Below are 15102 nucleotides of genomic sequence, written 5' to 3'. Positions count from 1 at the left end.
GAGGGAAGTTGGTGTCAGAGATCCATAGTTGATGTTCCATCGCTTCAGACGGATGAGTCAGCCCAAGCCTACTGGCGATCGTACGAGCTACACTCAACCACACCATCAACAACGTAATTCATGTATCAATTGCTCGTGTGACCTCTTTCCGCATCAATTCACATTATCAACCCCTTCCCTATCTCCTCCCAATCAGAACTGGCCTCAACAAGTGTCGTGTGCCGACTTACCTGTTCCTCTGCGTGCCAATACATCGCACCAGCTGCACGACACAAAAGCTCATGCCACATCGGCGCCTCAACCTGGAAAGCACCGCAAAGAAAATCTTTTCCCAACTAAGCACGCCCTCCCAAGCGCGCCAAGTCCGCTCTTGGGCAGCCATTCCGCCACATGGCTGCGTTCCGCTCCGGGTTCCTCGTCGCGTCGTTTCCCAACGTGGGTCATCCTCGCGATCTGATTGGTCGCGTTACACCTCAAACATGCCCCCACACATCGCGAACCTGCAGCTTCAGACCCTTGGGCTCGTGCGTTCTCGATCTAGGCTTGCAGAATGCTTCGGTACATGTCGTACTTTGGGATCTTGTGCTTTGCAGTTAACGAAAGGCGGGCGAGGGAAATGTCACCATAGCGGGGGCAAGTAAGAGATGCGGGCGAGCTGATTTGGCACAGTAGCACGCGAGCATGGGTGGAACGGCGGTACTTCGTGTGTGAGGCGCCGCAGAGATGCCTCGGAGAAGAGAGGGAAGGTGTTACGGGAGTGGGTCTGGGGTCTTCATAAACCCTTCAATCCCCCCGTTTTAGCGTTGCCTTCTCTTCAGGAAGGGTGATCTGTTGAGAGGGTACTACTTCGTAGCTGGGACCTCGCTGAATCCTAGGCACACGATCACTATGTCTCGAGTCGTGCACAAGTCAGTCTCTCCTTGATTCTACCTCGACGGTTTCCCAATGCTGACCTAATGGCAGGACCGCCGGCGGTAACGCTGCTTTCCACAACTTCCACAATGACTACGCACATATTGCCGATCCGAACGAGCGGCGACGTCTTGCTCTCGCTGAAATCGATAAGGCACCGTTCGGTTGGTATCATGTTCGCGCTATCGTGGTAGCCGGAATTGGCTTCTTTACTGGTATGTTCTGCAACGTACTACAATGATGAGGCATAGCTGACGGTGGTCATAGATGCCTACGATCTCTTCGCTGTCAACATGGTCACTTCCATGCTGGGAGTAGTCTTCTGGCAAAACGCCACCCACTCCCCTGGAAAGATCCCTTCAAACGCCGACACCGCCATCAAGGTCGCAACATCAACCGGTACCGTCATCGGTCAGGTCGGGTTCGGTATTATGGCAGATATCGTAGGACGCAAGAAGATGTACGGTCTCGAGCTCATCCTCATTATCTTCGCCACACTCGCTCAGGCACTCTCTGCTCACTCACCGGCTTGCTCCATCGTCGGCGTCATCGTTTTTTGGCGAGTACTAATGGGTATTGGTATTGGCGGTGACTACCCGTTGAGTTCGATCATTACCTCGGAATTCGCGACGACGAAATGGCGAGGCGCTATGATGGGCTCTGTGTTCGCCATGCAGGGTATCGGCCAGTTTGCTGCTGCTATGGTCGCTCTGATCGTCACGCAGGGGTACAAGGATTCTTTAATGCAAGCAAAGACCGTCGACCAGTGCGATGGTGCTTGCGGACTAGCTGTCGATAAAATGTGGCGCGTGGTCATCGGCTTCGGTGCCGTTCCCGGCTGCATCGCCCTCTACTACCGCCTCACGATTCCGGAGACCCCTCGGTATACATTCGACGTGGACCGCGACATCGTCCAAGCTGGCTCGGATGTGAAAGCGTTCAAAGCCGGCGCACCGAAGGGCCACCCTGACGAGATCACTCGTGTTCGCGCCAAGGAGAATGATGCCGCCCAGCTCGAGATCCCTAAGGCGTCTTGGGCCGATTTCTTCTCCTGGATCCGCAAGTGGAAGAATGGCAAAGTCCTACTCGGTACTGCTGGTTCTTGGTTCCTGCTCGACGTAGCCTTCTATGGTAAGTCAGGCCCGAATTGCCTTCATTAGGGGGAGCCATCTGCTCACACTTCATAGGTCTCGGTCTCAACAACTCCATCATCCTCACACAAATAGGCTACGCCAAAGGCGAGAACGTCTACAGGATCTTCTTCAACCAAGCCGTCGGCAATCTAATAATAACCTGTGCGGGTGCTATCCCCGGATACTGGGTACGCCAACCCCGTGCTACAAATTATCGCAGTGAGCATATGCTAACCGCAGCGCGTCCAGGTAACCGTCGCAACGGTAGACACAATCGGCCGCAAACCCATCCAGCTCGTCGGCTTCGTCATCCTCACCGCAATCTTCGTCGCAATCGGCTTCGCCTACCACATCCTGTCCGGCAAAGCCCTCCTCGCCCTCTACGTCCTCGCGCAGTTCTTCTTCAACTTCGGTCCCAATGCGACAACCTTCATCGTACCCGGCGAGTGCTACCCCACGCGCTACCGGTCCTCTGCCCACGGCCTCTCCGCCGCGAGCGGCAAAGTCGGCGCAATCATCGCCCAAGTCCTGATCGGCCCGCTGCGCACCCGCGGCGCGAAGCCCGGCTCGAGCGACTCGCCCTGGCTCAACCACGTCATGCAGATCTATAGCGTGTTCATGTTCGCGGGCATCTTCACGACTTTGCTGATCCCCGAGACCAAGAGGAAGACGCTGGAGCAGCTGGCGGGCGAGGTCGAGGGCACGCCCGAGTACGACCCTGAAAACGTGCGGAGGCGCGATTTCGAGAAGGCCGTCGAGGTTGCGCAGGATGCTGCAAAGATGGCTTGAGCTGTTGGACAAGTACACCTTGGAAATCAAGTGTGGAAGCGACATGCGTGTGAGGCGAACTACTCTAGAAGGAGGGGCGGGCGCATGTTGCGAATGAGATAGATAGAAATCGGATACCCATGTTTATTTATGTTTAACAAGAAGTCAGCAAATGCTAAGGTTTCAAGCGCTAAACCATGTATTAGTGAATGTTTTGGATGTCGTAACGTTCTCTGTTGTGCGTGGAAGTGAATGAAGCGCACGGGCCACTATGATGAAGATGAAAGTGAAGGTGAAAGTTCACCGTGCTATTGTAGTGCAGTAATCGACGGAAAAAAGACAACTTGCCCTTTTAGGAAGGTTGGGCTCCGGATAAAAATTCGCGCATGCTCCGTATCAAGTCAATATTTTACCAGAACAGGCACCCGCGCTCGCCCTCTATATCTCTAGTTGTCTCCAAGAGCTCTTTTAATACCTAAGAATTGTGTGCAAGGACTTGAAACTAAGAGTCCTTCTGTTGCGTTTAGCGTACTATGCATATCATCTGAGCGGTCTGCGATCGCTTTTGGCAACTTCTCTTTGATCAAGCTCGCGGACAGGTAATTATCGCTCAGTGAGATGCATTCCAGTAAAGACGAAGAAGTAGGTGTTTATGTATGGAAGAAAAATGCCCAAGCCGAGCCCATCCTATCCTATTCTACGCACGAACCATGCGTTCCAAAAATGCCAGGGGGATGCAGAAACAAAAACACTAGATATCGCAAAGGAAATAAATGCCGTACCAAGATGGTCTCGCAGGGTGAACCGAACTAAGCCAAAGATTAAAAAAACAACGCAAAATTTCGCGCAAGTATAATTATGCCTCCACTTTGCTCGTGTTCTGCTGTCGCAAGAAGCCCTCTACAGATGGCTCATCCTGCTCATCAATCTTCCTATCGAGCTCCTTCTCTTCGGGGCTTTTGACGCGCTTTGGAGTTTTCTCCTCGGCCTTTTCTTCAGACTTCTCCCCGCTTCCGCTGACGAGACTTGTTACGGTGCTGGCGGCTGTGCCGACTGTCGAGGATACGGCGGCGGTAGCCTGCGCGGCTACTTGCTTTGCTTGGTCGATGTAGCCCGGAGCAGGCGGCTCCTCGGGCTTCACGGAAACGTCCTTGGGTGCTTGGCCTACCGTGCTAGGCTCCATGGTCACGGTCTTGTCGCCGTGGCCATGGTCGTTGACGGCCGCGTGCGGTGTGCCGTCGGACAGTTGACCGGAAGCGTGCGTCATGTGCTGCTGTTCGTAGCGGGTATCGGAAGTGCCCTCGCGGAGAGGTAGTGCGGTCTCGTCGCGCTTGTCCGCCCTGGACTCCGCCCTCGACGCTGTGGTAGAGGTTGCCGGGGTTGTTGAAGATGTAGCCTGCGATTCTGGCGCAGGGGTAGCCGACGGGGTTGGTGTATCAGATGGCGGGGTCATGATGTCGAGATTGTTCTCGTCAGTGTCCGGTGGCTGAGTATCAGTACCGACTCCCAGCATTGCGAGCTCGGCCTCGTCGACCGGTGTATTGACAACAGCTGGACCGATGACTTTCGGAAGCACGGGGTTCGGGATGGTGAAAATGGTCTTTCTCCTCGGCTCGCCCTTCTCGCTACCCACCGCTACGGCCTTAATGACGCCGTTCTCGCCATCTTCCCACCTTATGGGTCCGATCGGCAGCGTGTTCTTGCCCTTCTGAGTTGAGGGGTTCTCCCACTGGATTGCTGCTTCTATCTCTGGTTCCAGATTGGGCATGTTGCCGAACTCAAAGTCAAGTTCTCCGCCATATTTCTTGGGGATGTTTTCGGGATCGATGTACTGGGAGAGTGTCGGGTAGACGTTGGAGGGAGAAAGGATGAAGATCTTGGAGACTGTAATCGGGTCAAACCAGCGCTTAATCCAGCCCCAAACGGTAGGAAAGAAGGCAGGCGCGCCGATGATGAATATCCTGTCCAGAGTCTCTGGATAATGTGCGGTTGCCAGCTGCGATGCATCTTGCATATGGTTCTTCAGGTTCCAGAACTGCTTCAGCCCCACACCGCTGATGTCCACAATATTGTTACTCTGCGATACAGGCGTCTCCGGATGCTTTCGGTCTATGGCGGAGCATAGGGGAAGTACAAATCTCGTCAGCGACTCGTACAGCGCGAACAGGCGGAGGTTCTTGGTAGCGGCTTTGGGAGACGTTGTTCGAGCTTTAGCAAGCTCCTTCTCGTAGGCTGATATGTTCTTCGAGTTGAGAGGCGCGACTTCGAATAGGAAGAGAGGAATTCCGCGCTTGTCGCGTCGACCGAGCCATTGGGGATACTGCGCGCAGCTGTCAGCGGTAGCTCCTTGTAGTGCCGAACATGGGTCGCAGTACCAAACGGCGCGTCTGCTCGAACTCTTCCACCTCGATTGTGTTGAATAGTTCGTCCAGCCCTTGATCTTTTCGCCAGTCTTCGGTGTCCTTGAACTGCTTGAAGGCCTCTTGGGGAACGAAACGTCGCGCGCGCAGGAACCGTCTGTGTATGATCAGTACCCCGCCCGTACCAAAGTTACAGAGCCTTACAGCAGCGTCTCGTCGTCATGGCTTGCTGGAGCCCCGCTGAATAGGTTTGGCGGTGTATAGTAGCCTGCCTGCTCGCATATTTTCTTGAATTCGTCGAGCTGCACTTGTTGATTCTCGCTGAGATGCGAGTAGTGGCCGGACGGGTACTGAAAGGACTCGACGCGCTTGAGGTCGGCCATGGTCGCCTGTAATAGAAATTATGCGATGTATTAGGAGGAGAGTAGAGACTCCAGGGGCGATGAGACTGGCTATAGAGTCTCTAGGGCGTCATGCTGTTGGTCTATTAGGCCTGCGGCGGATCGCAGTGATGCAATTAGTCTTAGCGCACCAGCCCGAGGCTGCGGCGTCGGTGTCTCGAAAAGTGCGGACTCTGCTTACGCCGATCGGACGAATGACTTCAGCTCAGTGAGCGGAATAGCTCGCGATACTGAAAGCGAGCAAGTCCCGTTATTCAAATGAGACATGAGAAGCGCCATGCTCACCCAAAGCGCCCTTTTGCCTCCGCGAAGAAGCTGGGAGCATTTCCGCACCGTTCCGAGGGCTTGCCAAGATGTAGCTGATTCGTTAGGCAGATTATACAGTACGGCCGAATGAATCATCGAGGTGAGCCTTCTTTTTGGTGCTGTTGAGGGAGTAAATCTTTGGACGCAGAAAACCCCTCTTAAGTGTGAGGCCATTATTTAAGGCACTATGCTTAGAAAGACTATCAGATTTGGTTCCAGATGTGCAGTATCGCGGTATCAGTTGCCGAGGCTGATTATGTCACCACTGACGACATCCCTCGACCATTGAGAATTCGATGACCGCGGCGATGAACTGCCGTCATTCACGCCTCAGCGTGCAACTATATTCTTAGAGGCGCTGCTCACTGAGAACACAGCATCAACGGCTTCAAACGACGATTCCGCCAGCGCCATGGCACCCTCCTTCACGACGCTGCCCACCGAGATCCTCGAGACCATATTCCTGCATCTCGACCCGCAGTCGCTTGTCTCGGTCTCGCAGACAAACAAATTCGTCAAGAAGATCACGAGCGAGCGGTCCATCATATGGCGCCATTTCTGCAAAACGCACTTCAATTCATGGGCGCCGCGCCACAACTTTACCGCCAAATTCGCCGGTCCGCTCTCTGACGTCGACTGGCGCGCCCTCTTTCTTTACCGCATCAACGTCAAGCGGGAGACGTTGCGGAAACTCGACCACATCCTAGGCACTCAACAGGGTCGCATACGGTACATCAATGAGATTGCGGACTTTGGCTATGATGCAAAAGAGACATTACTCAAGGAATGCGCATGTCCAGATGACGCGGAAGACGTGCTGGCGAGGCGGTATTATGCCAATGCTATACTGGAACGGATTCAGCGCGAGATGGCCATCAATGTTTGGAAAGACTTGTACAGCGGCAAGGACATCCCTATTGAAAAAGCTCTGGGCGCATACGACATGTTCGCCAGGACAGGCGGAGATGTAGATTTCGATGCCATAACCGAGGATCTAGACCGGATTCAGCAGGCGGTGTTGGAGCACCATCCCGACTTCAGAGATATGAGCACACGGACGAAGGCATCCACGTTAGCTAGCTCGCTCCGTGAACAAGGCTTTGAAGGCGTTCCGGATGCTGCCCGCAGCGCTCTACGAAACTCCTTCATTGGATTAGTGCTGCGCTCGCCGACCCATGATTCTCTCCCGCTGATTTCCGTGGCCATATACTGTGCCCTCGCACAGCGTCTCGGTCTGGATGCGCGTCCATGCGGCTTCCTCTTCCACGTGTACTGCTTGGTTTATGCACCTAAGGATTACACGCTAGATGGCGACTATAAGCCCACGAGCTCCTCAGACCTAGACTTCATGTACTTGGATCCATTCCGTTCCTCAGACGAGGTCCGTCAGGGCGACTTGCGACAAGTCCTGCGCGAAATGGGCGTCCCGTCCTCTGAGCACGCAAGCTTCCTCTCCGACACAAACACACGTGAGATGGTGCTCCGCACGGCACGCAACATCATGAACTCCGTGCAAACAATCCGCCAGACAGAAGCTGGTGTCTACGGCATTCACTCCACATGGCTCGACGCCTACCCAGACATGGACAACTCATTCTACGCCACCATCTGGGCAATGATGATGCTCGGCCCGCGGGAGGATGAAGCTGGCGGCCTATCTAACATCACCTCCCGTCGACGCCAATACCTGCCCTACCTGCTTGAGCACTTTCAAACGCACTATCCCTGGGATGTCACTCTCCTAGAACAATACGTGATCCCGCTGTTCTACAACCAGCCCGAGGGTCAGAGGCTGATGTCATTCGTGCACTCAATGCACACCTTGGACGGCATGCGCAACCCACAAAAACCCCGCCACTCTGGCAGAGAAGACGTGCCGTTCAAGGTTGGGCAGCTATTCGAGCACAAGCGGTATCACTACGAGGGTGTCATTACGGGCTGGGATGCGTCGTGCGAGGCGGGCGAAGACTGGATTCTCAACATGGGTGTTGACCGCTTGGCGCATGGGCGGAACCAGTCGTTTTACCATGTACTGTAAGTACCTGTTCACCCCCCTTCTTCGTTTTCCATCCTTTCAGCCAGCATCACCTTTCTCCCGGACTTATGCTAATGATGAGCAGCGTCTGCGACAAATCCGTCCGCTACGTAGCCGAAGAAAACATCCTCCCTGTTGACCCCTCCGTCAAGCCCTCAGAAGCCATGCTCAAGCTCGCCGGCCGCCACTTCAAGCGCTGGGACGACGAGAACCACGTCTTTGTGAGTAATGTCCGGGATGAGTATCCTGACGATTAGCTCACGCCTCCCGCGTCGCTGCAGACTGGATATGTAGGTGGAGCGAGTTTTACAGATGACTTCATCTTGTAGGATGAATGGAGCCTGTGTGGGGAGGGATGTCAGGGTGAACGGGTCAGGCGTGAGTCTAGGCAAAAGGCGTTCGATACCCACATTCGCTTCCAGAATCTATATTGCTATTAAAAATCAAACTCTTTTCCGTCCCTACATGCCTTCTCTCCGCCGTCGAGTACCTCTTCTACGCCTTCGACTGGCCCCGCCAACAGCAAACCTAGTGATACTAACATCTACTCTCTCTTACTTCACACCCTCTAGCTTGCCCTACCTTGCATGGCTTCCTGTAATGCACAGCCCTGATTCGCTGACCCGTTTCTTGTACCCGCGTTTCCGGTACCGCGTTTCTAGGCTGCCTCCGCTCCGGGGTTGCACTGCAATTCTTAGCGCGGACGAGCGGTCTGCACCTACACCTCATACGGAATAGTTCATTCCAAAGTGTTCAACACCTGGAATACTCGCCGATTGAATAACGTAAACGGAGTATATACAGTCTTTTCGAATCACGTCAACCCCACGCTAAGAGATGCCGTTGATAGAGCATTCCGGTGTTCATCGTTGAGCAAGGAATGCCGGCCACAGTGAGTGCGATGAGGTACCTACAAGAGAGTTGGCAAAAATAGGGGAGTGTACCAAGTGTGCGACAATGGGTATTCTCAGTTCATATTACACGCTGCGACAACGCCACATCTGTTGGATCCCAAAAGGATTTGGCGGGAAATAGAAAAAAAGAAACCAACAACCGTACCATTCAAACGCCCTGAAATGCTTTTCCCTATCCGCATCCCTTCTTTACCGCAAGCTTTCTCAATACGTCAATAGCTTCTGCGCCCCACCCCTACTCCCCCCGTCCACACCCTCAACCTGCTTCGCAAAGCTACACCACCGATCCTTAATACTCACAACCTCATATGTGCCCTCATCCTGCACGGCAATCTGCATACGATGCTCGTGGCTAATCTCCGTCCTAATCTCCAGCACCTTACTCTTCTTGCCGCGCACCGCATTCGTACTCCGCGTGTACGTAAACTCGAACGGCGCGGTGCCCCAGAATTCAAAGACTAGATCCGTGCCCCCGCCCTCGTGGATGTCGACTTCGGTGACTTCGCCGCCAGAGAGGCGGACGGAAGGGATGGGATGGATTTCCTTTGTCAAGTTGAGGCTGGCGAGACATTCGGAGGCGGAGTCGCGGAGGCCGGTTATGGTGAAGGTTCCGGGGAGTTCGGCGAGACGTCGGAAGGTGGTACCTGCATTGGAGGCTTTGCGTTCTTGGGCGTTGAAGGTGTAGTAAACGGTGAACGGGACCTGGCCGCCGAGCGCGAAGGAAAGGCGCTCGCCAACGCAAAAGTCTGTGCGGTCTTCTAGGGCGGTAGCAGTCGGCGCGTCGTGAACGCTAATCTGTACTCTCGGTCCACCAGGCGCGGGCTTGAAAGAGCAGTCTCGCGCGTCACGGATCTTGCGGATGGAAATAGCAGAGTGGCCGAGATGTAGTTTGCGGTGCTCAATCTTGAGGTCGTACTTATTGGTCGGGATGTTCTTGTGAATGCTGACTTCGGGTTTCGGCGTGCCGTAGTGCTTAATTTCGACTTCGAGATAGAATGGTGGGACGCCTTCCAGGGTCATGGGGATGACTTCTTCACCATCGGCTTCGCGTGAGCAGTAGCTGTACGTCTTGCCGGGATTGTTGAAGCGGGCGCTGGGGCGCGGGTTGACGGTTTGTTGCACTGTGAGGGGCGAGAAGTGCTTCTTGGAATGGTCGTAGCGGCTGTCGGCGAGCTTCATGAAGGTGTATTCGTATACACCAGACTTAGAAGTATCGGCGCGGATCGGCGCTATGGCGTTATGCACTCGGAGGTCCTTTTCGCTAACAGAGACAGTCTTTCCCTTCCTATCTTTATACTCTTGCCTGTAAGAGAGGTCGTAAGGCGCATTACCTATAGCTAGTCAGTGCAAGCTGTGCATGAAAGAAAGGGTTGGACTTACCAGTTAGAGACACGTCAAAGGAATCCTCGTCGCCCTCACAGACGGCGTCTTTGACGTACTTGCCATGCTCAAAGCGGATGGAAGAAGTCTCCGCAATGCTGATCTTCGGTCTGGGTATCCAGCCAACATTGAACTGGCTAGCTTCCTCCTCGACCAATCCCGGACACACAGAGTCGCGCACAGACAAGAGCTGATATGTACCTGCATCCTGCACGTTGAGGATTGAATTGGCGTCGCGAACCTCCACCTTCTGTTTCGCTCCCGAATCAAGATTCTCGAACTCCAAGCTCCACGGCCTGGTTCCAGTGAGGCGGAGAGGGAGACCCACTGTCCTCCCTTCAAGAGCCATAACAGCTTTCTTGCCCTCGATGTGGCCGAAGTACGCCTTCGGCCGCTCGTGGCGAACCTGAACTTTGACTTCCTCATCCTCAAGGAAGACTTTGCATCCCATCTTGTCGGTGACGCTGGTCAATGCCACAGAATATTCTCCGCCACTCCTCAGCTTCTGTGTCCTAATCATGTAGTGCTCTTCTTCAATGTCCACTGCGTGTCTTGTGCGCTTGCCGTTGTGCACGAGCTCATACTCCAGTTTCCATGGGCCTTCACCCTGCAGTGCTACATCAAAGTCGACAGAATCATCAATGCAGATTTGCTTGGGCCTCTTGCCTTCCACGAAATGTGCGGAAGCGGGTGGCTTAACGTCTTGCTGCAGTATGAGATTCTGCAGGGGCCGTTCCCTGTACACTGCGTCAGAGATGGTGTTGAAAGTGTACGTGTAGTGCCCAGCTTCGTCCGTCGGCGTAAGATCCATTGTGCCTCTAAGCGAGCCGAACTGCCTCGGGGGATGGTGGATTGGTTTTCGGTTATTTCTCTGCTCTGTATACGAGAGGTAGAAGGGAGGCGTTCCGATGAAGTCCAGGCCGACGCGAAGACCGATGGGGTTGCCCGCACACTTGTCGACAATATCTTCGCTAGACAACGATAGTTCTGGTTCTGGGGGATTCTGCAGCAAGCAAGATGTAGGCTCGAGCACCTCGCCTTCGCAGAATTCGGTCGAGATCGATTTGATGGTGTACAATCCGGGTGCAGCGATGAGCGGTTGCTCTCGGATGCTTCTCATGGTCTTCTTTTGGAGCTCTGCGCTGGGGCTATGATAACCCTCCGCAACGATGTCGGCCTCGTGCGTAAAGAGGTACGATATGGTATGCGCACCATCTATGGGCTTCTTTCCGGTTGAAAAGTACTCGACAGGAAGGCGCTTGCCCTCCCCTTTCGGGGCTTGCAAGGGATTCTGCGGGCCGCACCCTTTGAGAGAAGCTTTTGGACGTTCGTGCACGCGGAAGGATTGATGGAGACCTGTGGGCTTGGCTTTTGGTCGATCCTCCTCGTCCGTCGTAACGAAGGAAATGAAATTTCCAAGGGCGTCTCGTACTTCTTCCACTGCATACTCCCATCTGCCGCCCGTAGCAAGGATTTCATTCAATGGCACTGTTATCTTCTGTGAGCGTGCCCAGGAGATGTCCTCCTGTCCGCCTCGGATGAGCGCTTGCGACGTGGTTTTTGACAACGGCGAGTTGAAGTCGTCCGGCTGGAGGTTCTGGAACTCTGATCCACCACGCGGCCTATCGTCCACGGTCAACCGGTATTTGAGGTACAGAGGAGGAACTCCTTCAACCTCCAGCGCGACATTCGAGAGATCATTTCTGCAACGGTGGTCGCCAGTTGGTTTTACTCGCGCCTGCGGACATGTTGTGACGATCAGGCTCGATGCACGCGGCCGCACCTCCAGCTTTGACTGGTCCAGAACCTTTTTGAGAAGATATACACCTGTCTTCTTCACGGTGTACCGCAGTGTCAACGGGTCTGCAGGATCTGTTGTCTTCGCCAACTTCCGTGCCTTCCTCAACAGGCCCTTGAGCTCTCCCTTCTTGATTGTAATCGTCTCATTCTGGTTACTATCGATGTCGACGCGCTGGAGGTCGATTTCAATAGGCTCGGTCTGGTTAATGAGGATGGGAATATCCACGTGGGTGACGGAGGAATTAAGGCAGAAAGGCTCCTGGTTGGGGTTCAGAATCGCCGACCTAATCTGTTAGCAACGCCTGGATTGCATGGAAGTCCACATACCCTTCAGGGAGAATGTTGATGATCTTCTTCCCCAATATGAGAGATGCGTTGTGCAAGATGGGTCCGGGTTTAACGCTCCGCTCGCTGATAGCCATCTCGCTGTCCCACAAAAAGCCAGCGAGCGAGATCAGCCACGCTTGCAGGGGAAGACCAATCCGGAACATGAGGATGCCGTCCAAGGAAGCATGCAGAACAAACAGGAGGAAGGCCGTCGCATTGCTCCATTCCAGCCAGGGTATCTCCAGGAGCGGGACGCCAAAGATGAAGCACATATCCAAGAAGCACCATTTCAGACACAACACCAGCGACTCGTCCTCCTCAATTGCCAGCGTGTAGAAATCGTATAACCGCCACGCCCACAGGGCAACGTAGAATGCGAATACGTAGAAGCGCTGTTGCGCAGCGTCGAGGATGTCCGTCGGTATTAGAGGCCCCGAGCTCGCTGGTACGGTGGTTTTGGGTACATCGGGGAGTGGCGACCGCACGTTCGGACGGGTTGGAGTAGATCCATTGGGGCTCTTCACGCCGGGAGAGCGATTTGGTTGTTGCGGAGTCGCGGGAAACCCGCCGGGGCCTCGTCGAGGTGTGCTGTTCATGGCACCCAGTGGAAGCGGAGGATTGCGTTGTGGCCGGTCATGGGTTGCGAGAAACTGCGAACAGAGCAGGGGCGCAAGTAATGTCGCAGAAACGGGGGTGGGCGCTGAGGGGTGGGCGATGTTTCTGCGGTCAAACAAAACTTAGGCGCGTCGTGAATCGCGAGGTCATAGGGCTGGGCGCCGGCCAATCAGCGCCCGGCTGCCTAGGGAACGGCTGTGGCGCATATTACACAAACTCCATCACCGCCCTCTGCACGCTTTCACTTCCACCACTTTCACTCGCGTCCCGCAATCGCTCTCACGGAAACCTCGCTTAGTATTGTCGTGCCGCGCACAATAGCTTGAATAAGCGTCCTGTGTGCGCAAACTTTTCCAACCATGCTCCCTCGTCCTGATTTCCTCAATCCTCCACACAACCATCCTCAGACCTGAAGTCGAGCAATCTACATTTTCCCACTCTTCATCCAAAGCACTTTCTATCTATATACTCCCAATCAGTCACCATGGCCAAGAAGAACAGCCCGAAATCCAAGGCCAAGTCTATGCCTCCCCGAAAAGCGGTCGCCGGCGACCTCTCCAACGGAGGCAGTGCAGACGCGCCAATTGACATCTCATCAAGCCCCAAGAAAGAGGTAGCAGAGAAGGCTACTCGCTCCAAGGGATCTCCGGGACGCAAGAAGAAGGAGATGTCGCCGACTTCAAAGAAGCGAGCTCTTAAGGAGTCCGAGCTTGAGCAAGAGCAGGAGCCTACCAGCAAGAAGACCAAGGCGTCTCCAGCCCCCACCACCCCGAAAAAGGAGAAGAATGGTAGCCCAGCTACAGGCCGCTCGCCCAGCCCATCTGACCAGGCCGCAACCGTAGTCGACAAGGCCAACTGGCAAGGTTTCTGCGAGATCGAATCAGACCCAGCTTACTTCTCTGTCATCCTGCGCGAGATAGGCGTCCGCGGTATCACCGTGCGCGAGGTCCCCTTCCTTGACCCAGGCACCCTCAGTATGATCCCAAACCCAATCTTCGGCTTGATTCTGCTCTTCCGCCACCGAGAGTTCGATCTCGCCGCCCAGGAGAAAACCTGCCCGTCCAACGTCTGGTTCGCCAACCAAATGCCTGGTCAAAACAGCTGCGCGACCTTGGCCATGATCCACGCTCTCCTCAACGTCTCCAAGGAGGAGAATCCAGACGTCGACATCGGCGAGCACATGCGCCAATTCAAGCAGTTCACTTCAACCTTCACGCCCTTCCAGCGCGGCGAAGCCTTCGCCTCCTGGAACTACGTCAAGAAGATCCACAACTCCTTCGCCAAGGAAATGGACATCCTCGAAAACGACAAGCACCTCGCGCACAAAGTCAACAAGGCCAAAAAGGAAGGCAAACCCGCCAAGCCTGGCAAAGAGCGCCGCCACTCCGCCGACTCCAACGCGACCGATGACTCCGCCGACAGCTTCGAGGAGAACGCGCATCACTACATCGCTTTCGTCCCCATCGCCGGCTCCATCTGGAAGCTCGACGGCATGGACGCCCAGCCCACCCTCATGGGCAGCTACGACGCAGAGAACGGCGAGAACTGGCTCGACGCCATCAGCGACCGCATCATGGCGCTCATGGCCGCCGGCGACGACGACTACGGCGTCTACGCCATTGCGCAGTGTCCGCTCGCGCCTCTGCGCCGCCAGATCTGCGAGGGCCACAACACCTTCCGCCGCGTTGAGCGCCGCCTCGCGGCCATCAACACGGACTGGAAGTCGTTCGCGACCGAGGAGGAGACGCAGGAGCCGAGCAGCCCCAGCTTCCTGGCGGACATGGCGCCGGAGGAGCTGGCGGGGTTTCCGGTCCCGGAGGATGTCGAGGAGGAGATAGACGAGGAGGAGATGTCGGAGCTGGTTGTGCGCCGCACATGTCTGGTGCGCGAGATCACGGAGGCGACCATGCAGTACGTGGTCGAGGAGGCGCAGGTCAACCAGGAGAACCAGGCCGCTGAGGAGCGGAGGTGGGACTACGGTCCTGCCATCAAGAAGTGGATGGAGATGTTGGCGGAGAATGGGTTCTTGGAGGAGAACCTGCACCTGTTCCCCCTGGAGGACAGGAAGAAGAAGTGAAGTCACAAGGAGGTGGCATGAGTGGTTTGGGCCTGAGCGCCTTTAGATAGTCTGCTTGCTTACTATCTACTCTA

The 15102-nt window shown here is 55.0% G+C and overlaps 5 protein-coding genes across 5 annotated transcripts; 3 read left to right on the top strand and 2 right to left on the bottom strand.

Annotated features, from left to right (window-relative positions):
• The first annotated feature begins 673 nt into the window (after positions 1 to 673).
• BU26DRAFT_258551 (MFS transporter) lies at positions 674 to 2864 on the top strand. The gene is made up of 5 exons (XM_033821231.1): positions 674 to 908; positions 964 to 1127; positions 1180 to 2043; positions 2100 to 2233; positions 2295 to 2864. The coding sequence occupies exons 1-5, from the start codon at positions 889 to 891 to the stop codon at positions 2832 to 2834; spliced, it is 1722 nt and encodes a 573-aa protein (XP_033687545.1). The 5' UTR covers positions 674 to 888; the 3' UTR covers positions 2835 to 2864.
• A 403-nt stretch (positions 2865 to 3267) lies between these two features.
• Positions 3268 to 6009, bottom strand: BU26DRAFT_549107 (CRAL/TRIO domain-containing protein). The gene is made up of 3 exons (XM_033831978.1): positions 5378 to 6009; positions 5189 to 5330; positions 3268 to 5133 (listed from the first exon to the last, which is right to left on the bottom strand). Exons 1-3 carry the CDS (start codon positions 5554 to 5556, stop codon positions 3670 to 3672), a joined length of 1785 nt encoding a protein of 594 aa, XP_033687544.1. The 5' UTR covers positions 5557 to 6009; the 3' UTR covers positions 3268 to 3669.
• A 26-nt stretch (positions 6010 to 6035) lies between these two features.
• On the top strand, positions 6036 to 8373 carry BU26DRAFT_452876 (YccV-like-domain-containing protein). Its single transcript, XM_033824811.1, has 2 exons — positions 6036 to 7914; positions 8001 to 8373. The coding sequence occupies exons 1-2, from the start codon at positions 6293 to 6295 to the stop codon at positions 8170 to 8172; spliced, it is 1794 nt and encodes a 597-aa protein (XP_033687543.1). The 5' UTR covers positions 6036 to 6292; the 3' UTR covers positions 8173 to 8373.
• A 374-nt stretch (positions 8374 to 8747) lies between these two features.
• Positions 8748 to 13045, bottom strand: BU26DRAFT_480251 (uncharacterized protein). Its single transcript, XM_033825699.1, has 3 exons — positions 12337 to 13045; positions 10210 to 12293; positions 8748 to 10160 (listed from the first exon to the last, which is right to left on the bottom strand). Exons 1-3 carry the CDS (start codon positions 12930 to 12932, stop codon positions 9034 to 9036), a joined length of 3807 nt encoding a protein of 1268 aa, XP_033687542.1. The 5' UTR covers positions 12933 to 13045; the 3' UTR covers positions 8748 to 9033.
• A 140-nt stretch (positions 13046 to 13185) lies between these two features.
• On the top strand, positions 13186 to 15085 carry BU26DRAFT_517143 (cysteine proteinase). Its single transcript, XM_033828504.1, has one exon. It carries the CDS (start codon positions 13436 to 13438, stop codon positions 15026 to 15028), a length of 1593 nt encoding a protein of 530 aa, XP_033687541.1. The 5' UTR covers positions 13186 to 13435; the 3' UTR covers positions 15029 to 15085.
• The last annotated feature ends 17 nt before the right edge of the window (positions 15086 to 15102 follow it).

Source organism: Trematosphaeria pertusa (genome assembly GCF_010094035.1).
Source record: "Trematosphaeria pertusa strain CBS 122368 unplaced genomic scaffold BU26scaffold_4, whole genome shotgun sequence".
NCBI lineage: Eukaryota > Fungi > Ascomycota > Dothideomycetes > Pleosporales > Trematosphaeriaceae > Trematosphaeria > Trematosphaeria pertusa.
Note: the sequence above shows the minus strand (reverse complement) of the source record. Positions and strands in the feature narration are given on the sequence as shown.

Bases quoted from the DNA above. Each gene is read 5' to 3' on its own strand.
- BU26DRAFT_480251 (XM_033825699.1), bottom strand. From the start codon at position 12,932: ATGAACAGCACACCTCGACGAGGCCCCGGCGGGTTTCCCGCGACTCCG. The intron at 12,294-12,336 runs GTATGTGGACTT...CTAACAGATTAG, and splicing joins ATCAACATTCTCCCTGAAGG to GTCGGCGATTCTGAACCCCA. The intron at 10,161-10,209 runs GTAAGTCCAACC...GACTAGCTATAG, and splicing joins CTTTGACGTGTCTCTAACTG to GTAATGCGCCTTACGACCTC.
- BU26DRAFT_452876 (XM_033824811.1), top strand. From the start codon at position 6,293: ATGGCACCCTCCTTCACGACGCTGCCCACCGAGATCCTCGAGACCATA. The intron at 7,915-8,000 runs GTAAGTACCTGT...AATGATGAGCAG, and splicing joins CAGTCGTTTTACCATGTACT to CGTCTGCGACAAATCCGTCC.
- BU26DRAFT_549107 (XM_033831978.1), bottom strand. From the start codon at position 5,556: ATGGCCGACCTCAAGCGCGTCGAGTCCTTTCAGTACCCGTCCGGCCAC. The intron at 5,331-5,377 runs GTAAGGCTCTGT...GATCATACACAG, and splicing joins CATGACGACGAGACGCTGCT to ACGGTTCCTGCGCGCGCGAC. The intron at 5,134-5,188 runs GTACTGCGACCC...AGCTGCGCGCAG, and splicing joins TCGAGCAGACGCGCCGTTTG to TATCCCCAATGGCTCGGTCG.
- BU26DRAFT_258551 (XM_033821231.1), top strand. From the start codon at position 889: ATGTCTCGAGTCGTGCACAA. The intron at 1,128-1,179 runs GTATGTTCTGCA...CGGTGGTCATAG, and splicing joins CGGAATTGGCTTCTTTACTG to ATGCCTACGATCTCTTCGCT. The intron at 2,234-2,294 runs GTACGCCAACCC...CAGCGCGTCCAG, and splicing joins GTGCTATCCCCGGATACTGG to GTAACCGTCGCAACGGTAGA.
- BU26DRAFT_517143 (XM_033828504.1), top strand. From the start codon at position 13,436: ATGGCCAAGAAGAACAGCCCGAAATCCAAGGCCAAGTCTATGCCTCCC.